Here is a 25,612-nt window from a genome sequence, read left to right as displayed (position 1 = left end):
TTGGACCAGAAGGTAGCTAAGGTTATATATATATATATATGTGTGTGTGTGTGTGTGTGTATGTGTATGTAATGTTGCCATCTTCTGTGACTACTCGGTCCTTCATATCTGCTTCTCATCCTCCTGGCTGTGAACCTAGATGGGAGGTAGTGTCACCAGTTTTACTGGGATGGGGATAAACTCTCCAGTGATAGCCTGAGCACCAGGGGAGGCACACTGACCAGCCTTCCTCCTGCCCCACCTCTGGCTCCTCAGTGCCTGCCCTGGGCTCCTGCCTCCCACTCCAGGGCTGAGCAGGTTAAATCTAGTCTTCACAGGGCGAGACTTTTGAGATACCCCCAAGGTCTGTTTCTCCCTGCCAAGCTAAATATCCCACTTCAATAGGAAAGATTTAAAAAATTCTGACCTGCAGATCTGTCTCCTGCCCAGATATAGGCGTTGTCAGCGTTGGGCAAAGGGCCCCTTGATGGGCTTCCATCTGAGCGTTGTCCTTGATGCCTAAGGTGACCCGGTTGAGGTGGGAGCTGTGTCCTGCCAGGGTTTTGTGAGCACAGTGACTGAAGGTGGGTGGCTGTGGTGCTCCGGCAGCAGTGTGTGCGCCTCTGGCTCTGAGCAACATGATCTGCAGTCGTCCTCAACTAAGGCTCTCCCAGGACCTGAGTTGCTTTGGGGGTAGAATGACTTTTGCCTGGAAGGGACTCCACATGCTTCTGGAAAGCCTGACTCTGAATCTTGAGTCCAGATTACACAACGCATGTGATACACAGCATATTAACCACTCTGTCGGTAGGCTGCTATCTTTTTTTTTTTTTTGGCTGTGCTCCGTGGCATTGTGGGTCCTCAGTTCTCTGGCCAGGGATCAAACCCATGCCCCCTGCAGTGGAAGCATGATTGTCTTAGCTGCTGGCCCACCAGGAAGCCCCTGCTCAGTCTCTTCTATAGCCAGACCTCTGCTGAGCATCCAGCGCCAGCCAGGAAGCCCCTGCCTGGCAGTGCGTACATCTCAGCACTCAGCTTGTTGCCTGAAACAGGGTCTGGCGCAGAGGAGGCACCCACAGATGATGTTTGCAGCTAGAAGCAGGATCCCCACCCACTCGGAGTAGCCACTGTCTGTCACTAGTCCAGCAGAGCCTGTCACTCACATTCCTGTCTGTGCTGCTTACATCTGCCCTCCCTCTTCGAAGGTCAGTCTGGGAGAGCTCTATTCCTGCCCTTTAGGTTGGTGGTAACCGAGTACCTTGCCTGGGTGCCCAAAGGGAGGACCCACGCATGGTGGAGGCCCAGTCCTTCCCTGCCCAGGGCAACCCCCCTCTGCTGACGGACACTGGCTTAGCTGGTTGGACCTGTTCTCACTCCGCTGCCCACAGGAACACTGCCCAAGCCAGGAACAACAGGCTCTCCATTTCCTCTGTGTCTTTTGCTTCTTGTTCCTTTATTCTCTTTGCTCCCTTCCCCCGAAAAGAGGCAAGACATTCATCTTAGTAATCAAGTCAGACCATGATTTTTCCAGCGAAACTCATGACAGTTCTGCACACCTGAATGACTAGGTAGAAACGTTCACAAGGATGAGCTCTTGGGTGAGGCGCCAGCCAGCTTCTCTGACTTCCTCTCTCTTCCTTGTGTGTGGGGCACCCTGTGCTGCCCCAGGTGACCCCGACTTCCATTTCCTACTCATCAGAGTGCTGCCACTCCCACTGTCCCCATCCTGGCCTTTGGGGGTGTTAGCTGACTGTTTCCGCAGCCTCCTGTTGCCCTGGTTCACTCTTTCTAACCTCTGTATGCCCTTCTATGGACTCTTGGTCAGGTTCAACTGGAGGAAGACCACCTGTTGGTCACTTAACTTGGGAAGGACCCCAACTATGCTTCCACTTTCCCAGTGCCTTTTTTTTTTTTAAATCTTAATTTTTGACTGCACTGTTCAACATGTTGGATCTTAGTTCCCGACCAGGGGTCAAACCTGTGCCCCCTGCATTGGGAGTGCAGGCTCTTAACCACTGGACCGCCAGTGTCTTTAAAATAACATTGTCATAGAGTGCCTGTATTATCCCTTTCCACTATCAGAAAAACACCCCCCAAAAAGGGAACCTCACTTAGATTGCAAATGACTTCTTAATGTGTATGTAGGCACTTGCAGTGGGGCATTCTACACATTGAGCAGGGGGAACCATTGTATTTTCTAATATCCGTGTTGAAGTTATTTCCAAAGTTCTTTAAACTGTGGTATTATAGATGAACAGTGTTGCTTAACAAGCGTTTTCTTCCCTTTTTTCTTCCCCCAGGCTCAAAGATTTGGAAAGAGATAGTTTGACAGAAAAGGTAAGGTCATCTCCACCTTAACAAAATCTATTATCAGATGTGACTGTCTGATAGACTATGTAGCTCAAAGTGGAATTGGCTCTCTTTTCCTTAAACTCTTAAGGATAACTTGGATGTTTTTGTCTAATGTGCTATATTAATAGGCTGTTATCAGTTAGCTTTTGGTAACTCATCAAGTTTCCCAATCTAGGTTCCCTATCAGCAAGTCTAGATTATAACTTGCCCTGGTCACACTGTTTTTTTCAGAATCAGTTTTGTTCTACTATACCATTATGTGTCTGTTTCACTTCCTAATCTTCCCATTTTTCACCACCCTGTAGATGGTGTGATATGATCTTTTTTTTTTTTTTTAATATTTATTTGGCTGCACCAGGTCTTAGCTGTGGCACATGAAATCTAGTTCCCTGGCCAGGGATCGAACTTGGGTCCCCTGCATTGGGAGTGTGGAGTCTTAGCCACTGGACCACTAGGGAAGTCCCTCTTAAAAAAATAAAAATAATAAGTAATATGATCTTAATGGAACTATCACGAACATGTCTTGACTCAGCGTTGCCTGCCTTTCAGTCATTGTTATGTGGCCAGGCAGTGTAAGTGTGCCTTAGTGCGTTGTTTTAGAGTGTGGGGACTTCTAAACATATATCCTTCCCTTAGGAATGTGTGAAGGAGAAACTGAATCTCTTGCACGAATTTCTGCGGACAGAAATAAAGAATCAGTTATGTGATTTGGAAACCAAATTGCATAAAGAAGAATTATCTGAGGTAAGTCTTCAGGGTCCTGGCGTCTGGAAGACTTGGCCTCCCGGGTAACTGGTCTGTGACCAGGGAGGCTGAATAATCCCAACTCCCCATGTCACCTGATAGTTATACAAAGGGAACACATGTGTTTCCTTATTATTCTCTCATTGCCACTTGTTTACATTCACTGCTACTCAAATTATCCTTTCCTGCTGTAGGAGGGCTACCTGGCTAAAGTCAAATCCCTTTTAAATAAAGATTTGTCCTTGGAGAACGGAGCTCATGCTTTCAGTCGGGAAGCGAATGGATGTCTAGAGAACGGGAGCCAGACAAGTGGTGAGGATTGCAGAGTGGTAATGGCAGAGAAAGGCAAGCCCCCCAAACCTGTCTCCAGACTTTACACGCCCAGGAGAAGCAAGTCTGATGGAGAAACAAAGTGTAAGAGCATTCGACTCATTTGACCTTGTTGGAGTATGGTATCACCAAAGGGGAGGACAATTAGACTTGGCGCCATAGGTTCATCCCACCCGCTCCCCTGGGCATCACTTCTTTCTTGTGTATCCATCTGCTGCTAAGTCACGTCAGTCGTGTCCGACTCCGTGTGACCCCATAGATGGCAGCCCACCAGGCTCCCCCGTCCCTGGGATTCTCCAGGCAAGAACACTGGAGTGGGTTGCCATTTCCTTCTCCAATGCATGCAAGTAAAAAGTGAAAGTGAAGTTGCTCAGTTGTGTCCAACTCTCAGCGACTCCATGGACTGAAGCCTACCAGGCTCCTCCATCCATGGGATTTTCCAGACAAGAGTACTGGAGTGGGGTGCCATTGCCTTCTCCTGTGTATCCATATATGTATATATTTTTGGCCGCGCTACTCGGCTTGTGGGATCATAGTTCCCTGACCAGGGATCATACCTGGGCCCATGGCAGTGCAAGTGCCCAGTCTTAACCACTGGACCGCCAGGGAATTCCCCCTTGTGTATACTTCTAACTAGCTTCGATGTAGACTAGAAATTTTTGTCTTTGACCAAGTTTGAGAGCATTAGATCTCCAAACATCATTGAATTTGAGGTATAAAGTAACAGGATCTACTGATACTTAGAACTAAGTTATATGCCTGTTTAAGCTAAACATTTATTCTTAGACTCCTTCCCCGTTTGTAGTCAGAGTAACTCTTCTGAAATTTTTAAAAGAATAAGAGCATGGGACTTGAGCTCAGGTCAGGCTCTTGACCACTTCACCTTCTGATGATGGAAGCAAAGGTTCTGTTTCCTTGTCTGTGTCAGGGTTGGGCCCGTCATATAAGAGGTTGTGTTAAAATGGTTCAGCAAACTGGCAGGTGCTAATTTGGTGAGTTTTATCAAGATGGTGGTTGCTGAAAATAAGAAGAGGAGGATTCTTAATCCTCAGAAGCTGGTCTCTGCAGCAGCCTGGTAATTCTGAAGAACTGTACCTTTGCTGTGAACTTTTTTATTCTTAGTGACTTTTATGTTTCTTTTTCTTTAAACAGCTGAAGTCTCTTCTAGCCCCAGGATTACAAGGAAGACTACCAGGCAGACCACCATCACATCTCATTTCCCACGGGGGTCAGTATATAATGAATGGACAAGCCCCCTTTTTAGGGGCCAACTGTTTTTGGTAAACCACGTATAGAATTAGTAGGATGTAATTTAGTGATTCTGACTTCCACATTGCCTGGGTTTTCACTTTGGTATTTTGCTATCAGACACTCATGAACAGCATTTCTGAAGACCTCATCCATTTTTCCTGTTAACGTTGTTCAGTTGCTAAGTCCTGTCCGACTCTTTGGGACCCCATGGAGTGCTACACAGCAGGCTTCCCTGTTCTTCACTGTTTCCCAGAGTGTATTCAAACTCATGACAGTCGAGTTGGTGATGCCCTCCAACTATCTCATTCTCTCGCCCCCTTCTACTCCTGCCCTCAGTCTTTCTGGGAAGCTTCAAATATGCATACACAAAATCACCAAGAGTAGTAAAATGAACCCCTTGTATATGGCCCAGTGACAGCAGTTAACAGCTCCTGGTGATCGTTTCATCCTCAGCCCCATGTGCTCCAATGAACTATTCCAAATGAATTACACCTCCATACATACCACACCCCCCACTTGGGTTACTTTGAAACAAGTCAGACATGTCATCTTATCCATAAATACTGTATTTCTAGATGACAGGGTCTTCCTCTGACAAGTTTTAATTCATATTTTGCTATAGTTGCTAACATTTAGGAAACAGTCTTTTTAAGAAGACAAAACAGAACTATAATTTCATGCCTCATAAAGTATAATAGCTCCTGACTACCAGGTATACAGCAGTGTTTATACTTCCGCGTATGTTAACAGAGTTTGGTTGACTTCTTCCTTAATCCTTTTAAGATTCCTTATTTTCTTGCCATTTATTTAAAGAAACTTGGTTTTGTTTTAGCTTCTGGATCACCATCATTAGTGGTGGTTAATGTGTTCACTTGTCTCTGGTTTTCTATAAACTGGTAGCTAGGTCTAGAGGCTTGTTCAGATTCCAGCTTTATTTTCTGAAACTTCATTAACAAACTGGGGCTGTCCATCAGAAGCATGTCACGTCTTTTTGGTGATGATAGCAGCTGTTGATCAAAGTCTAGATCCATGATTTTATAAGGTTTGCAAAATGGTAGTATTCTAAACCTGTCATTTGAAGAAACGTTGAACTTTAACATCCTGACAATGAGGGCGTCTCCTTGGAGGGAAGGGGGAGTCCATGCCCTGAATCTTCCCATACAGAGGGAGGAATGTATCAGTAAGTTGCTTCATGCCCACTGGAGGTCTAGGGTTGGGCTGAGCTAACAGTTGGCTTTACTGTGTGTGACAGCCCTGCCAAACGAAAACCTGAGGAAGAACCTGAAAAAGTGAAGTCAGACGATTCTGTTGATGAAGAAAAAGACCAGGTGGGGCTCGCGTTTAAGTTTCTTAACTCTGCCTTATTTTGGTACGTTTTCCGTTAACTGTGAATTTACGCTTGGTCTGTCTATGGACCAGAAGTGACTGAGAAGGTGTTAGAACGTATCCCTGGACCCCGGGCAGTGCAAAGTGTATCATGATGAGACCCGAGGGCTTAGCAGGCCCATAGCTTGAGTCTGCTCTCTCCTGTCTACTTTCCTGCCTCTCCACCTGGCAAGATGAGATGTTCAGACCAGCAGAGGTGGTGTGTTTAAAGCATTTGCTTCTGACATCAGATAAGCTCCTTTCCCACATTTAATTTTTCAATAAGAGCAGAATTGTCATGTTATTATGTGCATTGTAATAATGCTGCTTAGACTTTTTAGGTTGGAAAACTGGTGGCTTGCCAAAGGCCTCTGGGAAAGACAATGCCTCTGGCGCTGTCCCATGTGGCTTAAGGGGCAAATCTAGGTAATACCAGCTGGCCACATGCTGTCTATTTCAGTTCTGCCACAGGATTGGCTGTGTAATTTGGAAAGTCTGTAGGCTTTTGGGTGGGTAGTAAATGCCTGTTACCTGCTGAAGATGAATATCTGTGGTTTGTTCTAAGGCTGGATGTCTCAGCCAAGGCTTTGACTTTTGGGGGCAAATAAACCTTTGCTGTAGGGGTCAGTCCTGTACATCGTAGAGTGTTTAGCAAGGTCACGACCCCTACTCGCTAGATGCCAGTAACATTCCTTCTGTCTCCCATTTGTGACAACCAAAATCACTTTCGGTTTCTCCCAGAGGTCTCAGAGGGGCAAAATTGCCCTAGGTGAGAAGCATTGAGCCCGGTATCGCTGAGGTAGACTTGATAAGACACGCTCATTCTTCTGTCTTATTCTTGAGAATTATATGCGACTGTTCATGACCCTTATTCAGGTGTCTATAGTTAGGTTTAGCCAGAGTACCCACTCACGGTGGGAAACCGAGATGGGGAAACGTCTTGTCTAAGCCGTGTGGCCAAGTCCCTTGCCCCCTAGGAGAACATGTCGTGGGCAAGCTGGCTCTTGTAATATTGATAAGACTTTAAAAAAAAAACACAAACACATGTACCAGTTTGAGTTGTTTTTTTCCCCCTTCTAACACCTTGGAGGGCTTACATAGCCTTTTCTTTTTGCTTTTAAAGAAATTAACCAGGGCGTTCTTGCCCAAGTAGGAAGCTGTTTCACTGGTGGTGTGTGTGAGGCCTTGTGAACTTCGAGGATGAACCCCTGTAGGAATAGGGTTTATTCCAACATGCTAGAGTCCTAGTGCACCAAACCAGTGATATCAGATGGTATTGGTTGAATAAGTCAAATAAGGTCAAAACCTTATACTTCAGCCAGTTTAAAGTGTCTTTTTTTTTTTTTTTAATTTATTTGTTTATTTGGCTGCATTGGGTCTTAGTTGTGGCCCGCGGGCTTAGTTGCTTCACGGTGTATAGGATCTTAGTTTCCTGACCAAGGATTGAACCCTGCGTTAAAAGGCGGATTCTTTACTGCTGGACCACCAGGGAAGTCCCCCAATTTAAAGTTTTGCGATCTTACTATGTGTTTTTTTTTAAACAAGTATTACCTACACTTGATAAAACAGTACAAACAGCTATTGGGTACAAAGGAGTGGTACTCCCACCCTTCTGTCCATCCCTCTCCCGCCCCTCCCTCCTGTCTGTCCTTCTAGAGGCGAGCATTTCTCAGTCTTTAATATATTGTTTTGGTTTGTATGTCTATACATAGTACTGTATTATATTAATATATAATCTGTATTAGAGTTCTTCAGAGAAATAGAGTCAATGATATCTGTATATATGAGATTTACTTTAAGCAGCTGATTCACACAATGTCAGACTGGCAGGTCCAAAATATGCACGATGGGCCGACAGGCCGCAGACGCAGGGAAGTGTTGGTGTTGTAGCTCAAGTCTGAAAGCAATTTGCAGTCAGAATTTTATATATAATACACACACACACAGACTAATTCCATATCATATATTATGGAGGGGTTCTGTGTAATTTACCCAACTTTCTCCAGTGGTAACATCTCAACTATAATACAACCGTAAAACCAGGGAATGGACATTGGTATAATCTACAGACTTTGTTCACTCTGCATGCATAGCCAGATGTATGTGTGTGTGGATTCTTGTAATCTCCACCTCAAACAAGATATCTGCTTCGTCACCACAATATTTTTATCCTGTTTAAATACATAACTACAGATATCCTGGAAATGGCAAGTCTTGTGAACTTAGGGAAGCAGTGTCCTGGCTGTTCGTCGAAGAGCTGGTGTCCAGTTTAGGTTGTCATCATCACTTCCTGATGGGAATCCCAAATTACTGGGTTGATTTTTTTTTGCTAACATTAACAAATCCCTGACATGAGGTGGATCTTTGACTTCATGTAGCATCACTAGACAACCTCTAGTTGTGCGGACGTGTGCTGGGTCAACTCCTGGGCCTCTCCTTTGTTTTGAGGCTGGTGGGACCTCAACACCAGAGTGACAGTTGCCCACATCTTCCCCAAACCCAGATTACCCCCAACCCCTGTTTATAACCATGCATGCATGCTTGCTAAGTTGCTTCAAATGTGTCCGACTCTTTGTGACCCTCTGGACCGTAGCCCTCCAGGCTCCTCTGTCCATGGAATTCTCCAGGCAAGAATACTGGAGTAGGTTGCCATGCCCTCCTGCAGGAGATTTTCCTGACCCAGGGATCGAACCCATATCTCTTGTCTCCTGCATTGGCAGGCAAGTTCTTTACCACTAGCAACACCTGGGAAGCCTGTATTTAACCATATCAAATGTATTTACTTAACACTTTGATTCGTGCTTTTGGTTTTGATCCTCTTTTGAAATAAATATTCTTCTCGTCCCTTCTGTCCACATAGGAGGAAAAGAGACGTCGAGTTACATCCAGAGAACGGTAAGAGTTTATACCTTTTTGTTCTGTGTAATTTGTAATCTCGACTACTGAAATTACTTTTCTGAAATGTTTTAAAAGGAAGAACTAGCGAGTTGCCAGGGTGATCATAGATAGCTTAAGGACGCTGAGTTTGCAGCCAGATTAACCTTGTGATCCAGGTTGAATTCTCTTGCAAAGAGTGAATTGGGGTGGGGGGCAACTGGCAGTTACCAGAAGTAGATCTAAAGGTTGTATTGAATATTAAATGTTAACGTAATATGTACTTTTCAGGGCTACTGAGATGAAGATTGGCTTTTGGTGGTCGGGGGGAGGAAGGAAGCCCTTTTGAAAACTGCTTCCAGGGGAGGAGTCTCTGAAAGTCATCCTTAGGGTGTGTTATCTTGCTTGATAGAGTTGCTGGGCTGCTCCCTGCAGAAGAACCAGGAAGAGTAAGACCAGGAACACACATGGAAGAAGAAGGAAGAGATGATAAAGTAAAGCCTGGTCACCTCCGTGTTTGTCACTTCCACCTGAATCAGAGTCCCCATTGGTTCTAGGAAGAGGGATCAGGGCGTGGAGAGCATATAGGAACAGAATGACTTTCACTAATGATCACAATGACCTTGACTTTAGCAAAAATGCTCTTCAAACTCCTCTTTCTGCTGCTTCTCTATGTGGAAGGTGTGTTTATGTGGTTCTGGTGACAGTAAACCACTGATAGGCCTAGAAGTCACCTGGACCTCTGCTGCTTGATCAGTTAGTCACACAGCTTAAGCCTCTCCCCTCTCCTGCACATCTTGGTTGCTCATGAGGTCTTGGTGGAGATCTCACTTTCAGACACACAGGTGCTAAAGTGCTATAGCATCATCCAGGGTTAAAGCTGCATTCTTAACTGAGATCAGACCAGTTCTTTCCCCAGACTTGTGGCTCCTTTGTAAAATCAGGGTGGGCTTAAGGTTCTGTGAAATACAGATGTACCACTGAATCCCACCCCAGGAGCTTGGGAAGGTAGAAGAAGGAATCGGGGGTCTGAAAGTGGGAGCTTTACCATGAGACAGCGCTGCCCCATACGGTAAAAGGCTGACATTGGTCGGTCCCAGGTGGTGGAACAATCTCAGATCCCCAAAAGTTTTATGACCACACTGATGAGAATTTTCTTAGCAACTCCCATGGGTAGTGTGTGTCCTTGAGAGCCTGTTAAAAAATGGGTGTCTGTTATTTTGTCCTAATGGGGAATCAACCAAGATGCATGATAATTCTTGAACTATTTGGTACTTGAAGCTAGCCTTTAATTGATCACTTCCCTACCCTGATCCTAGTTAAAGTTAGCAGCAGTTACAGTTGGGACATATGTTAAATCGTTTGAGAACAAGTGGTTCCAGTAGACTGGCTCAAATCCTCCAAAGAAGGATTTAGGGCTGATTGAAATCCCTTGTCTATGGCCAGATTCCTGGGATTCCCTCTTGCAGTAGCAGAGTCTGCCATGTGTTTTTTCTGTTTACATCACCAACCTTTGATCTCCTCACAAAGTGTGAGGGGTTCCTGAGGCTGAATTTTGGAGAGGTGCATTTAGCTCTCTAAATTCAGACTCAAAATGATTTGTTGTCCATGTTTGAAATGGAGCTCTTATTCCGATTGGTCATACTACTTCATTCCTTTATTTAGATTCTCATTTGATAAAGTTATCAAGGAGATTGTCAACACTTAATCCTGACAAGTGACAGTAATTCTGCCCGCAAATCCATCTTAAACAGCAGAATCTAAGAGTTCTTTAACTTCTTGCCTACCTACCCCACCAAAAAAAATGTGCTATCTGAATAGAAGAGACTCCTTCTTACCAGTTAGACTATAGGATCAGTTTAGGTATTTTATTTCCATAAAGCTCTTTAATAGAAATATTAGAATCAAACGGGGGGAAATTAACTAGTCTTTTTTTTTTTTTGCCTCCCCGTCCCATCCACTTAGGAAGAAAAGAGACTCAGAAGTCAAACCAAAGAACCGTAAGTACAGTTAACATGCCTTTTGTACTTTGTGAAATTTACTTCCAAAAGTAAGTGTTCTCGTAAAAATTATGGATTGGACAGGGCATTAAGGTCATACGTGTAATGTGTGGGTAACTTCTGTTCTTGGAAGGTCAGGCAACCACAGTGTAGGCTGAGGTCAACTGAGATTGACCTGACCTTGACCGCTGGCCTGTCCTTAGTGGTCTGTCCTTACTGCTGTTCATACAGGAAGCAGTTTGTTAGGTGGTGGTTAAAGAGCGTTGAGCAGCTCTGTCTCTTGCCTGTAGCTGTGAAGATGCTATGTGACAAATTGCCCCAGAGCTCAGCGGCTCAGGACAGTAGGCACTTTTTGAGCTTATATGTTTGCGGCTCAGTGGCCATTGACTGATCTTGGCCAGGCAGACCCGCTTCAGCCCTAGGACTAGGCAAGCTGGGGCGTGCGCTCAGCAGTGGCAGTGTGTGAGGGCGGCAGTGAAAAGCAGCCTCTGACATGCAATGGACTGAAGCAGGTATTGACTGGGCCTGAGTCTGGGGTGGGCAGAACTCCTGAACCAAGTGCCTGGGCCCTGGTGGAAGGAGGGGAAGACTTCTCAGATGTCACCTCAGCCCACTAGCAAACCTGCACAGGAATCTTCCACAGGCAGGATTCCCATCAGGTTATCAGGGATCAGGGGAGCCCTTTTGTCTCGTTTTTAAACTGCGGCGTGTCTCAGCAACACATGAAGTGTTGGTGACACTTCTGAGATCATAAGTTCTGAAGTACCAAAGCCCTCTTGGGTTTCTTGCAATGAAAACTTACCCTTCAGATGAGAAAAATCACCCTTCAGATGAGAAAAATCGTCCATGCTCTCTAACTTGGGGGAGGGAACCGTGTAAACCCTCACTGTGGCTTCTTGAAACGGTGATGGGCTCCCTTAGCTGACTGTGTGTTTTTTTCTGTGACAGGACACCTAAACACAAAGCTAAGGAGGAGCCAGACAGAGATGTGAGGCCTGGAGGAGCTCAGGCTGAAATGAATGAAGGAGAAGACAAAGTAAATACTGACTCGTATCACTTATCTCTAACCGATCCTTGTGTTCCCAGTTGGTTGGGAGAAATGGCATGGGTTAGGGCTGTGCGTTGAAATCCAGCCCTACCTGCCCTGGGGTGGTTTTGGGCAGGTGACCTGCCCCTCCTTGTGGGGGTTGGCAGCTGTCGCTGCATGTTAGCGCCTGATACGTAGTGAGCGTTCAGTTGTCTATTTATGGTAATGGTGCCAAGGGCCTGTGTGTGCCTGGACTAAGATGTGTGTGGAACCAGCTTCTCTTCATAGCCTCTGGCCTGAGAAGGCTTGACGTGTCACCCCAGATACACGTGTCATCATGCTTGTGCTGCTTTATCGACCAGTCTCCTGAGTTCTGAGTCTAGCTCCTCGCGTTCCCGCCAGCTCCCACAGTTCAGCTTAGTTAACATATTAAACCCTAAAATATTGTACACTGACCCAGGGGTGGGCCTGTATAGAAGCCTCAGATGGTGAGGTTATCCACAGGGCTGTAAACTCCAGGGGACTGGGCTACATCTGCTGGGGGCCACAGCACAGGGATCTTATTAAGCTCCTTAGCAATTTGCTCTAAGAAAAGCCAAACCAGGATGGTCCCAAGATTGTCTCTGGTTTTCTGTGAGATCCAGGGAGCAGAGCCTGAGGTCAGACTTCCTGGGTCCTGAGCGTTCTCGCTTCCAGTGGGCACCCTTGCTTGTTCTGTGGCACGTGATCCTTTCGGTGTGTCACCTCCAGCTTGTTCTGTCTAACATCTTATTGTCTCATCTTTTCTGATTACTCGTGATCTTAATCGTCAGCACTTGCCTGGGATCCCTTCAGGTCTAGAGAGATCTCAGCGGTGGTGTCAGACCATCCGTTTTCCTCAGACAGCAGCTGGCAGGAGCTTCAGACCCCACAGCCAGCGCTCTTGTCTCATGGCAGAAAAGGACAAAAGGACCAAAAGTTTGACTTTGTCTAGTTTTTTTTTTTTTTTTTAATTATTGACTTAATCTATGTGTATACTTCTTTATAAAGGTCAGCAGCATATCAGAAAGATAGTCTTTGTATGTGGGCTCTGCTGTCTTTAATGAGTTGGTGACCAAGTTGGGAATCCCTACTTCTGTCTCTTTTCCATACTGGATTCCAAAGTTTAGCGTTGTCACCTACTTTCCCACTCCTGTCCCAGTGCCTGTTTGTATGACATCTTCACTCCTGACCAAATGACAGATGCAGCTATAGACATTTGGGCTGACATAAGCAAAATGGCTCTAACAGTCCCTTTTGCTTTGAGCTATCCCAGGACAGGGGTGTGTAAATTGTGGTCCACAGGCCAAAGTTGGCCCTCTGCCTGTTTTCATAAAGTTTTATTGCAACACAGCCATGCCATTTCGCTTATGTATTGTTTCTGGCTATTCTTATGCTGCAGTGGTACAGTTGAGGAGCTGTGACGCAAGTCTGTGGCTTGGAAACCTGAAAATGTCTGTTTTTTGGCCCTTTACAGGAAATCTACCAACTCTTGTTTGTAGGCGTTAGGGAACTGAGTTAAAATTTTTGAAGCCTCATCTCTAGCCTGTAGACCTGCCTAGATTTTCCAATTCTCTCGTCCTACGGTGCTGCAATCATTAACTGATACTTTGGGGTTTTGTCTCACTCTTGCTCAAATTAATTTTCCCCCCTTTATTTCTCTACCCACACGTTTCCCCTCTCAGGATGAAAAGAGGCACAGAAGTCAACCCAAAGATCTGTAAGTGGTTAAAATGCTTGTGCTTTTGTGCTGTGCTTTGTGTAGTTTAAATTACCAAAATAGCTATTGGAGATCTGTGATGTAGATGTTTACAGGGAATTGCTGGTGCTATTGGAAGACTGGATCAGTTTGGGTGGGGCTGGATGAGAAATCACTGTGGGCCCCATCTTGCCTGTTGCCCTTTGCCTCATGGGTAGCACTCCCATCACTGCACTGCCACGTGTCTTAGTTCCAGTATCTCGTCAGGCCCCATGTCTGAGGGTCACATGGGGCGTCTGCAGGCCTCTTTTCAGGATCACGTGTTAGTGACGCACCTTTGGAGCCACTGTGACAAGGGGACTTTCTTTTGGATGGGAAGAAAGTGTCTGTTCACCAGATCGGTTCTGAATATTTTGCTTTTCTATAGCGAGGCATTAGTTTGTCATTTTTTATGTGAATTGGCAATACAGGTTTTAAGCTGACATTTGGCTTATTTGTTTATCCAATAGAGCTAGCAAACGGAGACCAGAAGAAAAAGAACCTGAAAGAGTAAAGCCACAAGTTTCTGATGAGAAAGATGAAGATGAAAAGGTAAGCTCTTGTTTTTTCAATTCTACTGTATTTCATAACATCCCATTGGCTGGAATATCTTAAAGTGATTTATAAACAATTTTCCTCATGGAAACTTTCAAACGTACCCTAGAGTAGGCAGAAAAGGGTAGAAAACCCTCATATTCTCATCAACCTTCATCAGTTACCAACCCATGACTAGGCATGTTTTACCCAAGCCTCAGTTATTCTCCTTGCCCTCCCTCACTCTGGTAAACAGATCCCAGACATATTAGTGAAATATTAACAGAAGTGCTTCTACAAGGTGCTTCCTTCTAAAAAGGAAAGGAGTCTCTTAAACATCATCACAGGGACTTCCCTGGTGGTCCAGTGGTTAAGACTTTACCTTCCAATGCAGGGGGTGCAGGTTCAGTTCCTGGTTGGGGAGCTAAAACCCCACACGCCTCGTAGCCAAAAAAACCAAAATATGGAACAGAAGCAATGTTGTAACCAATTCAATAAAGACTGTAAAAATGACCCACATCAAAAAATATTAAAAGTAAATAAACATCACTACAATACCATTTTCCTAACACCATAGTATCAAAGTCCAATCTCTGTTCAGATTTCTCTGAGGTCTGCATTGCGTGTTTTGCTGTGAGTCAGAACCCCAGCTCAGTCTGTACGATATGCTTACTCGCTGTTTGTCTTCCCTGTGTCATCTATAGCGCCACCCCATCCTCTTACTTGCAGTTGGTGTAAGTAGCCAGCTGCCGCATAGCATTAGTGGGTTCTCAGGTTGGGATCTTCCCAGAGCCCTGTCCCCTGTAGACCACTAGTTAGGCTCAGATGCTGGACCAGAGGCATGTCTCTTGTTTCCCAGAGGATTTCTAAGGTGGTGCTGTGTGCTTCCTGTTATATCACACCAGAGGCAGGGTTATCTTTGTAAGGCTTCAGGACTCATCACTGAACCCAGGTGCCCTCAGCCTGCTCCATCCATTATAAAGTTCCCCTCAGCTTTTCACCTTTTCACCTGTTTTTAACAATCATTGCTTAAATCCATTATTTCACTGGGAGTTGCAGAGTGATAGTTCTAGCATTCCTTCATTTACTCAAAATAATTCTAGAAATAAGTTTTCTCTTATTAGTCACCAGGGGTGGGGATGGTACCATAACCAAATACGACAGTCTGAGTGACTTAACCAACAGACGTTTATTTTTCTTACAGTTCTGGAGAATACAGTTCACATATCAAAGTACCAGCAGGGTTAGTTTCTGGAGAAGTCTTTCTTCCTGACGTGTGGACGGATGCCTTCTTGCTGGTCCTTACATGACCTGTCCCTGTGCAAGCACGTAGGGAGGAGAGCGCTCTGGTGTCCTATTGGATTAGGTCTCTCCCACTTACGACCTCACGTAACCACGGTCACTTCCTTAAAAGCCTCATCTCTAAATACAGTCACATTTGAGGTTAGGGCTTCAACATAAGAATTGGGTTGGGGAGCAAGGGCAAAACTCAGTCCATAGCGCCCCATGTCAATTATATACTTACTGAGGTATCACTTAATACAGGAGAGCTAATTTTTGTCAGGCTTCCCTGGTGGCTCAGGGATAAAGAATCCACCTGCTAATGCGGGTTCTATACCTGGGTGGGGAAGATCCCCTAGAGGAGGAAGTGGCAACCCACTCTGGTATTCTTGCCTGGGAAATCCCATGGACAGAGAAGCCTGGTGGGCTGTAGTTCCATGGGGTCACAAAAGAATCAGACATGACTTGGTGGCTAAACAACAAAAGTTTTTGTCTTTTTTTAAAAAACTAGTCTCTTATGAGTCTTTTAAGGAAGTCTGGTTATAATAATTTTGTTTATAAGACTAGACACTGGAGGTGGCTTGGGTCTCACTGGTTTTTTGACTGCCTTCCTGCCTCTGACTAGGTTTTGTGATAACCATGTACATAAAATTCTTTAACTTTGTGACATAGTCCGGATGGAAAAGACTTTTTTACCCTTCACTCTTCTGTTTTCTCTACTTAGGAGGAGAAGAGACGCAGAACTACATACAGAGAACTGTAAGAACTTATTTTTTGTCTTTCCATCAAGCAGATCGTAATACTAAACAGTTGTCTGAGAAAGAAAGAAAAAGGGGCGTTTAGTGATCCCCTGGAGAAGGAAATGGCAACCTACTCCAGTATTCTTGCCTGGAAAATCCCATGGACAGAGGAGCCTGGTGGGCTACAGTCCACCAGGTAGCAAAGGGTCCAACATGACTGAGCGACTTCACTTTGACTTGCAGTGACCTCCTGGAGCAGCCTTAGCTTTGCGTGTGATGGATAGTGAGCGCAGGACTGAGACATGCCAGTTCTGCTGTGTGAGGCAGGTCCCCTCTGCATGGTAAAGACACACTTTCCCCTTATGCAGCAGCTGGCACTCATCTGTGTCTGGATCCGGTATAACTTTGACAGATTCTGACGTGTCATGTAATGACTGAAACAAACCTTCTGCTTTGTTCCCAGAACCGAGAAGAAAATGACTCGAACCAAAATAGCCGTAGTGTCCAAGGTAAATGTACACCTGGGAATAAAAGCCGTTGTGTGACACTAAGGGACTGGCTTAGGGCTGGCTCTCTGAGCGCCGTCTGTGTTTTGTCCCCACAGACCAATCCTCCGAAGTGCACCGAGTGCTTGCAGTACCTGGACGACCCTGAGCTGAGATACGAGCAGCACCCCCCCGATGCGGTAAGTTCCAGCTCTGTCTTCAGCCGGATAGTTAGCGTCTCCTGTGTCTCTGCTCACTGGTCCAATGTCTCTCAGGTGGAAGAGATACAGATACTGACCAACGAGAGGTTGTCCATCTTTGATGCCAACGAATCTGGCTTTGAGAGTTACGAGGATTTGCCTCAGCACAAACTAACCTGCTTCAGGTAACTGATAGGTTTTGTGTGTTTTTCCTTTTTTTTAAATCCTGCTGGATCTTTTTATTTACGTGGCTGTGGTAGGTCTTTGTTACTGCACGGGTTTTTCTCTGGTTGTGGCGAGCAGGGGCTGCTCTCTAGTTGCAGTGTGCAGGCTTCTCGTTTCGGTGACTTCTCTTGTTGTGGTGCACAGGCTCAGGTGCTCTGTGGCATGTGGGGTCTTCCCGGACCAGGGATCGAACCCGTCTCCCCTGTATTGGCAGGGGATTCTTTACCACTAAGTCACCAAAGAAGCGCAGGTAACTAATATACTTATCATAACAAGGCATTTTCTTAAAGACACCTGAGTTCTTAATATCCTAATAAAGTTTTCAACACCTGATCTGCAACATTTCTTAAGCTGCTGACACTTCAGGGCCACCAAGCTGGTAGATGACTGGTAGGTCTTTGGTTGTTAAAGCTATTCCTGTTAGATCTTGAGTAGGTAAACATCCTTGCAAAAATCAGCTGTTTTGCTGTGTCAAGTCTTAGTTGTGGCTTGAAAATCTTTAGTTCTGGCATGTGGGATCTAGTTACCTGAAGAATTGAACCTGGGCCCCCTGCATTGGGGAGCATGGAGTCTTCTTAGCCACTGGACCACCAGGGAAGGCCCTTGAGTCGGTAAATATCGTAAAGCTCATTCATCCCACTGAGGGCCAGCTATGTGCAGTGGGTATTATAGATACAGCACTTCAGGTCCCTGGTTTCATGGAAGCAGAACAAGCTGTGCCTGTGGGTAGCGACATTGTGATGGATGTGAAAAGCACGGGGAGCAGAGAGAGTGGGTGGGAGAAAGTTGTTCAGAATGGAGGGGAAGGGACTTGAGCAAAGACCTCAGCTTAAGAACAAGCCAAGGAGATAGTGAGGGAAAGACATCCAGGAGGAGGGAACAGCAGGTGGAGGCTGGGAGGGGGGCGTGTGGGCTGTGGAAGACTAGATAAGGGGCTGTGTGGCTGGAGTGGAGGGGCCAGGGGGTGAGTGGTAGGGGATGTGGCTGGGGAACAGGGACCCAGGGCTGGGGCTGGATCCTGCGGGGCTCTTCAGGCCGAGGCAATGACGCTGGGGTCTTCTTGGTGTAGGTAGTGGAGTTTGGACTGCGTTTGGGGTTCAGACAAGCCTGTGATTGAGCAGAGTCCCCCTCCTCTCTAGCCTCCTTCGTTCTGCTCTCTACTGCTCACTGGAGGTGCTTCCCTTTGCTTCTCTGTGTGAAATAGCTTGGCTCCAGCTCATGTCTCCTTTCAGGCCTTGGCACGTGCTTTTCCTCTCCCTGGACAAGAAAAGAGTAGGGGCGGCTGGATCACCTGTTACAAAGCGTTAGGTGGAATCATCTCGAGATGGTCTTTCTGACATTCCTGCCCCACAGTGGGCTGGGCGCTCTAGGAAATCCCAGTGTGTTTCTTCACAGTGCTCTGTATGCTCGCCGCTGTTGGGTGTGTCTCTCCCTCTCCACGAGCAGGAGCCTGATCTGTACTGGGACGCTGTCTACTCCCCGGCCACTCCCCGGCTCAAACCTCTGCCTGACAGCACGAGTGAAACGTGCTGTTAGCATCGCTGATGTTCACGGCCTTGTGCTTCCCTGTGGCGCTGCTGGGGCAGAGGCTCGCGAGAACCGGGGGCTGGGGCCACTGTAATCAGGAGTGTCAGGGCTTGGGGGTCTCTGGGTGGCTCCTCAAGAACAGACTCCTTCCTGTGGGTTGGGAAATAAGAACACACGTCCCAGGAATGGCATGCCTTTGAGCATCAGGCCGTTGAAGCCAGACCACCTGGGTTAGCTGGGGACTCTGTTTACCTCTGGTCCTTGGGCTGAAGGTGGCAGGTGGCAACGAGCCCCTTCTGCACACTAGTGGGCCCTGCCCTGGCCTGAGACTCGGCACTTCTCCCTGATGTCACCTCTCCTGACGGAGCACGAGGACAGTCTGTCAGGCTGGGCCCTGGATCCTCCCCTTCTGTGAGTCCACCGTGTCCTGCCCTCTGTGGGTATGTGTCCATCCTTCCCACGGCTTCAGGTCCTAATGGCAGAACTGTGACCCATGTCTGTCTGCTATGCCTGATGGAAGAGCTCCACTCAAAGTGCTCATGTGTTCATTTTTTTAATTTGGTAAGATTCCAAGATGAGAATTTCTTGGCATCCAGGGGCCTAGGCGGTGGGAATGTGGCGGGGGATACTCTCAGACCTGCATAGCACCTCTGGCCTTGAGGCCAGCACAGGCAGGTCCGTAAGCAGAACCCACCCCAGTCCCATCCTGTTTTCTCAAATTCAGCGTCCTGCTCAATGATGCACACTCTCCTAGTGTCATGGAGTGTCTCTAGGTGGTGGGTGTTCTTGAACTTGAGGCTTCACCCCCCAGAGGGAGGTGGAAGTCCCTCCTTCTCATGTCCTCAATGAGCCTCGCTTCTTATGATGTGTAACACACATTATTTTAATCTTTTTGAGGTGAAAGTCATAACGCAAACTAACATATAAAATAGTGTGAAGCAGTAAATCCAGAAAAACAAAGCAGATCAGGAATTGCCGGGGTGGTGTTGGGAGGGGGGAAGGAGTGACAGGTCAGTGGGTGTGAGGTTTCATTTTCAGCAACAAGAACGTTTTGGAGCTAGAGGGAGTGGTGGCCCAAGTCTGGGTAGGATGTATTGGAGCAGCCAGTGCGTCTCCACAAGCCACTCCCCAAGGGAGGGCGCGCCAGGGGCTCCCCTGTGGGGTTTCCCGCTGTCGGTCTTGCTGACCTCTCCACATTCCCTTCTCATACTCTTACTCTTGGTACCCAGGTGGGCGAATCAGAAGCTATGGGGTGAAAGAGCACTGTACTGACCCAGGGTTCTGGCAGCCAGGGAGATAGTGGAGTCTGGGGACCACACTTCATCCCCCCATGTCTGAGCTTGACTCTGTACCCCTGCCTGCCTTGGTCTCCTGGTAAATGGCCTCTGTCCCCTGTCTAGCGTGTACTGTAAACGCGGTCACCTTTGCCCGATCGACACCGGCCTCATTGAGAAGGATGTCGAGCTCCTCTTTTCTGGTTCAGCAAAGCCGATATATGAGGATGACCCATCTCCCGAAGGTAAGGGGAATGTTCCAGATTGTCTGAAACAGTCAGTTTGTAAACCGAACAGAGTCTGGGCTGTGAGCAGCTACAAGCAGTCTTGCTCTGATGGCTCCAGTAAGGCTGCCCGGCTCACCTGATCAGAGGTGTGGGCTCGGGTGGGGACTCAGTGCCACTGAACCTGCTTGGGTTTTTGAGGCATATTCTTTTAGTCATGTCCAACTCTGCAACCCCATGGACTGTAGCCTGTCAAGGCTCCTCTGTCCATGGGATTTTCCAGGCAAGAAGACTGGAGTGAGTTGCCATTTCTTAGTCCACTTCATTTCAAGAAACCTTTTTCTCCTCTTTTAGGTGGTATTAATGGCAAAAATTTTGGCCCCATAAACGAATGGTGGATTGCTGGTTTTGATGGAGGTGAAAAGGCTCTTCTTGGCTTTAGCACCTGTAAGTATGTGGCCAACTGTGGACTGTTTTGGAATCTGAAAGATGCTTCTGTCTTCCATGGGGCTTGGTTGGGCTCTGGGAAGTCTCAGGCTCCCATGACCGGGCTTGGTTGGGCTCTGGAAAGTCTCAGGCTCTCGTGGCTGTGTGGGAAGCACGTCAGGCTTGATTGGGATGGCTTCTCGTACTAGTTACAACTGACCCTGGAACTGACCTTGCAGCTGAAACCCAGACCAAATTCCAAAAGCCAGAATCGAGCTAGAGGAAAGCCACTTGGCCAGTCTATTCTCTGGTTGGCTCCAATAGGCCCCTTCTGAATGAGTTAACCCTGACCGTGCCTCTTAGGTTTTGACGTTTGAGTGTGGAATGACTCTGCCTGCTCTGTGAGCCTTGTAGCCTCATCCCTGCCCTTTGGCTACTGCTGCTGCCGTCAGGCTCACACTGCTCTTGTCTGTCTGTCCACTCCAGCATTTGCCGAGTATATCTTGATGGATCCCAGCCCAGAGTACGCACCACTATTCAGCGTGATGCAGGAGAAGATCTATATAAGTAAGATAGTGGTTGAGTTCCTGCAGAGCAACCCTGACTCCACCTACGAAGACCTGATCAATAAGATTGAGGTAAGAGGCTTAGGTTTTTCATTATCTGGGATTCACAGATTGTTTACATGTGATGTTGTTCATTCACTGATTTGGGTCCAACTCTTGGTGACCCCATGGCCTGCAGCCCTCCAGGCTCCTCTGTCCATGAGATTTCCTGGGAAAGGATACTGGCAGGCGGGTTCTTTACCACCGAGCCATGTGGGAAGTGATACATATAAGCATGTTTGACGCAAACCAGTTTTGCTTAAGCCTAAGAGAAACTTCTGTTTTTGTTTTTTTTTTTTTCCAAAAGACCACCGTTCCTCCTTGTATGCTCAACTTGAATCGATTCACAGAGGATTCTCTCCTGCGGCATGCCCAGTTCGTGGTGGAGCAAGTAGAGAGTTATGATCGGGCTGGGGACAGTGACGAGCAGCCCATCTTCCTGAGCCCCTGCATGAGAGACCTCATCAAGCTGGCCGGGGTCACCCTGGGAAAAAGGTGAGGGTGCAGCAGGAGTGAGCCTGAAGACCTGAGACGGAGTCTGGAAGGTAGGGCACTGCGGGAGCTCTTCCTGGGCCGCTAACACCGTGGAATCTCTCTTCCAGGCGAGCCGAGAGGCGGCAGACCATCCGGCAACCCGCCAAAGAGAAGGACAAGGGCCCCACCAAGGCCACCACCACCAAGCTGGTCTACCAGATCTTTGACACTTTCTTTGCGGAGCAAATTGAAAAAGATGACAAGGAAGACAAGGAGAATGCCTTCAAGCGCCGGCGCTGTGGCGTCTGTGAGGTAACCTCGCCTACGCCGGCTCTCCTGCCCCTCATGATCTCTGAGGAGCTCGCTGTTTTCTCTTTTTGGCTTGAGAGTCTTACTGAGTAGATGTGACCCCCCAAAAACAGCTCAGCGAAGGAGTTAGTTATCCAGGGGGACTTGCGTGTCTTACGGGACAACTGTCAAAAGAGGCACGCTCAGGCACTTTGCCATCAGTGCTGCTTCTGCTACAAAGGAGTCTGGCCACGTCCCATTGTGTCCTCAGGCCCCTGTGTGAGGGTGAGGGGGGTGACTGCCCCGCAGAGGCCAGCACTGCTTCCTCCAAGCGGGGTCATCCTCCCAGGATCCTGTCTTGTCTCATGGTGGAACTTTCCTCAGAAATTGGGGGCTTCGTCCAGCTTAGCTTTGAAGCCTGAGACGACCTCTCTCTGAATTTTTTAGTATAATATGTATTTACTTCACCCTGGAGGAATTAATCTCTCTAATTCTATCACTGACCCAGAGATCAGATCTGTTTTGGTGTCTTATTTGACTTAATTTGGATGAAAGCTTAAAAGGGAAAATATAGCACCTGCCTTCAGAACCACCCTCTATTCACACTAGTCCCTGGATTCTGAGGGTCTCCTCTGTCTTCAGTGGTCGCCCTCAATAGGAATTTGCATGTTGAACCTGTGTCCCCCAAGCAGTGGAAACACAGAGACCTAACCACTAGGCCACCAGCGAATTCCCTGTCCTCACCGTTCTTATTTTGGTTTTTATTTCATCTAGCACATGCTTATCCAAGCTTTAAATTTTCTTTTTTTTTAATTTACATAACCTGGCATCTTTCACAGCTACTGTGTGTTGATATGAGTAGACCTAGTTACCACTTTACTCCATAGTATTTCGTGGTGACTCTCCTAGCCTATCCCTCGGTGATGGGCAGTGTGATATTCTAATGTGTCTTCTGTGATTCTTCACTGCTTGGAAGCAGAATTGCTGGGGTGTAGGTGACATACTTGACTTTGATCTAGAACACTGTTTTCCAGAGTGGTGTCACCAGCTTACCTCTGAGCCACCTGAGTTCTCCTTTCCCCATACCTGTGCCAGCACCATGTCTCAGGGTTAACCTTTACAAACCTTACGTCTTGTTCCTAACTCTTATTTCCCTGAGTTCTAATGAGGTTAAACTTACATATTTTAAAATTCACCAAAAACTGGTTATCAGCTGTGACTAATGGCCATTTAATTTTTTTTTTAATTATGTGTTTTAGATTTGTCAACAGCCCGAGTGTGGAAAGTGTAAGGCCTGTAAGGATATGGTTAAATTTGGTGGTAGCGGACGGAGCAAGCAGGCTTGCCAAAAGAGGAGGTAAGTTTGGCCAATGATTGTTTTTGGAATGGAGGGAAATGCCAGCTGATGGCAAATAGACTTTGTGTGGGACAGGTGGGTTGACACATGTAGAATAGGCAAGATCCCTTTGTCTAGTGTTGTCACCAAACCTGTCCCTGTTTTCTTAGTGAAAAACCTTCAGTTGGTTTTACTTTTTTTTTCCCGGCTGCGCTGTGGGGGCTTGTGGGATCCTAGTTCCCCGACCAGGGATTGAACCTGGGCCCTTGGCAGTGAGAGCACAGAGTCCCAACCCCTGGACCACCAGGCAGTTCCCAGTTGGTCTTATTTTTTAAAGAAGACCTTGCTTATCACAAGTGACTTTGTAGGTGTCCCAACATGGCCATGAAGGAGGCAGACGATGACGAGGAAGTGGATGACAATATTCCAGAGATGCCATCACCCAAAAAGATGCATCAGGGGAAGAAAAAGAAGCAGAATAAGAATCGGATCTCTTGGGTTGGCGATGCCGTCAAGGTAATCCAGGAGTGGGCCCTCGGCTGTCCTCGTGCTGCACTGCTGAGCAGCCAGGTACCTCACTGCCAGCCGTTCTGAGAGCAGCCGGAGCCCTGGAGTGAGAAACCTGCCCACGCATCCCGCAGCCGCGAGTGGAGCAGAGCTGACTGAGAGGCTGGGGTCTGTGGCCAGGCGCCAAAAATGTGTTTTTACTTGTATGCTCAAGGACTCGATGTTCCTCGCCCTCCAAAGCTGGCATTTGATACAGTCCTGGTGTGCGAGACTAGTTCCCCTGTGAAGCTGGTTTTGAGGAGAGCCCCCACTGCCCCCTCGCTAGGAGTTGGTGTTTGGGAGCACTAGCAAACCGCCTCCGGAGGTTCTGTGCTCACCTGCCTAAGAGTCAAATTCTTTGCCACAGCTGGGGAGTGAATACGTTGTCCGCATTGGTCCCTTGGTGTCCATAAGCTGGAGACGGGCCAGTTCCCTCAGCAAGCCTGAGGCCTGCCCCTGCTGGGTGCTGCTCCAGGTCTGGGCGACACAAGTGCCGGCAGGCGGGTGGGGCACGGGAAGAGGGCTGGGGCCACAGAGGCTTCTTGCTGGAACGTCCTGAAGGGTTGGAGAGCAGCTGGCCACTGAAAGTCCTTGAGAGGAACCAGGGCAGAGGCCCTGTGGTGGGAACCAGCTTTCCTTGTGGGAGAGAAGGAAGGGGGTCCATGTGTCTGAGGGGGTGTGATGAGTGCGATGCAGTGCTGTTCTAATTGAAGGCTAGGATCTGACTTGCTGCTGACAAAGGAGGGCGGAGCTGGTGACAGAGGGCTGTGAGTGCCTCGGCTGCAGGCTTCCAGCCAGGGGAGGGGCTGCTCTCTGTAGTAAGTAGCCAGGCTGTTGGAGCTCACGGCTGTTTAGAGAAACCGTCATGAGCTATGCTTTTCTGTAAAGCAGCAGGAACTAGCAGGACAAGCCTTGCACGGACCTTCAGATCCATCCTCTCCTGAAACTAAGTTCTTGTTTTCAGACTGACGGGAAGAAGAGTTACTACAAGAAGGTATGCATCGACTCGGAAACCCTGGAAGTGGGGGACTGTGTTTCTGTAATTCCAGACGACTCTTCAAAACCACTGTATCTAGCAAGGTTTGTATCCTTCCTTCCGCCTGACTTCAGCCCACACTTTGAGTAAAAGCAGGAGGTGCCTGTTTTGCAAAAAGCAGCAGCTCTTTGCCCTAGACTAAAACCAAGAAATGGACTTCCCTGGTGACTCAGTAGTAAAGAGTTCTGCCAATGTAGGAGACCTGAGTTCGATCCCTGGGTTGGGAAGATCCCCTGGAGAAGGAAATGGCAACCCACACCAGTATTCTTGCCTGGGAAATCCTGTGGACAGAGGAGTCTGGTGGACTGCAGTTCATGGGGTCACAAAGAGTCAGACACGACTGAGCACACATGCAAGCGACACCAAACAATTATCTGTACTCCTGAGGAGCCTCGGGCCAGCTCCACTGGTCGAGTTAGAACCTTCTCCCTCCCCGTCTTCCGGCTCCAGGGTCACGGCGCTGTGGGAGGACAGCAGCAATGGGCAGATGTTCCATGCCCACTGGTTCTGTGCTGGGACGGACACGGTCCTCGGGGCCACATCGGACCCCCTGGAGCTGTTCCTGGTTGACGAGTGTGAGGACATGCAGCTCTCGTACATCCACAGCAAGGTGCAGGTCATTTATAAGGCGCCCTCAGAGAACTGGGCCATGGAGGTGAGTCCCCGGTGCCCTGCATGTGTCGCTGCCCCTTGCTGCGTGGGGTCATCATGGCTGACGGTGGCCCCATCCCCA

The 25,612-nt window shown here is 47.6% G+C and overlaps 1 protein-coding gene across 7 annotated transcripts in view; it reads left to right on the top strand.

Annotated features, from left to right (window-relative positions):
* DNMT1 (DNA methyltransferase 1) overlaps nt 1–25,612 on the top strand; it is a 51,303-nt gene that overhangs the window by 5,921 nt on the left and 19,770 nt on the right. For 4 of the 7 annotated variants that reach the window (XM_015471991.3, XM_015471995.3, XM_010806776.4 and 1 more), the window contains exons 2-26: nt 2,280–2,316; nt 2,968–3,075; nt 3,270–3,489; nt 4,558–4,633; nt 5,909–5,984; nt 8,882–8,916; nt 9,308–9,389; nt 10,861–10,895; nt 11,844–11,931; nt 13,626–13,660; nt 14,149–14,230; nt 15,417–15,455; nt 16,218–16,252; nt 16,697–16,742; nt 16,838–16,918; nt 16,994–17,103; nt 20,071–20,189; nt 20,523–20,615; nt 21,081–21,232; nt 21,507–21,694; nt 21,802–21,985; nt 23,221–23,318; nt 23,666–23,813; nt 24,808–24,923; nt 25,330–25,534. In XM_015471991.3, the coding sequence (XP_015327477.1) occupies nt 2,280–2,316; nt 2,968–3,075; nt 3,270–3,489; nt 4,558–4,633; nt 5,909–5,984; nt 8,882–8,916; nt 9,308–9,389; nt 10,861–10,895; nt 11,844–11,931; nt 13,626–13,660; nt 14,149–14,230; nt 15,417–15,455; nt 16,218–16,252; nt 16,697–16,742; nt 16,838–16,918; nt 16,994–17,103; nt 20,071–20,189; nt 20,523–20,615; nt 21,081–21,232; nt 21,507–21,694; nt 21,802–21,985; nt 23,221–23,318; nt 23,666–23,813; nt 24,808–24,923; nt 25,330–25,534 (2,488 nt within the window). The remainder of the gene's footprint in view (nt 1–2,279; nt 2,317–2,967; nt 3,076–3,269; nt 3,490–4,557; nt 4,634–5,908; nt 5,985–8,881; nt 8,917–9,307; nt 9,390–10,860; nt 10,896–11,843; nt 11,932–13,625; nt 13,661–14,148; nt 14,231–15,416; nt 15,456–16,217; nt 16,253–16,696; nt 16,743–16,837; nt 16,919–16,993; nt 17,104–20,070; nt 20,190–20,522; nt 20,616–21,080; nt 21,233–21,506; nt 21,695–21,801; nt 21,986–23,220; nt 23,319–23,665; nt 23,814–24,807; nt 24,924–25,329; nt 25,535–25,612) is intronic. The other 3 variants (XM_015471992.3, XM_024993832.2, NM_182651.2) reach the window with 1 other exon arrangement.

Source organism: Bos taurus, chromosome 7, assembly GCF_002263795.3.
Source record: "Bos taurus isolate L1 Dominette 01449 registration number 42190680 breed Hereford chromosome 7, ARS-UCD2.0, whole genome shotgun sequence".
NCBI lineage: Eukaryota > Metazoa > Chordata > Mammalia > Artiodactyla > Bovidae > Bos > Bos taurus.
This window is presented reverse-complemented; position numbering and strand designations above follow the sequence as displayed.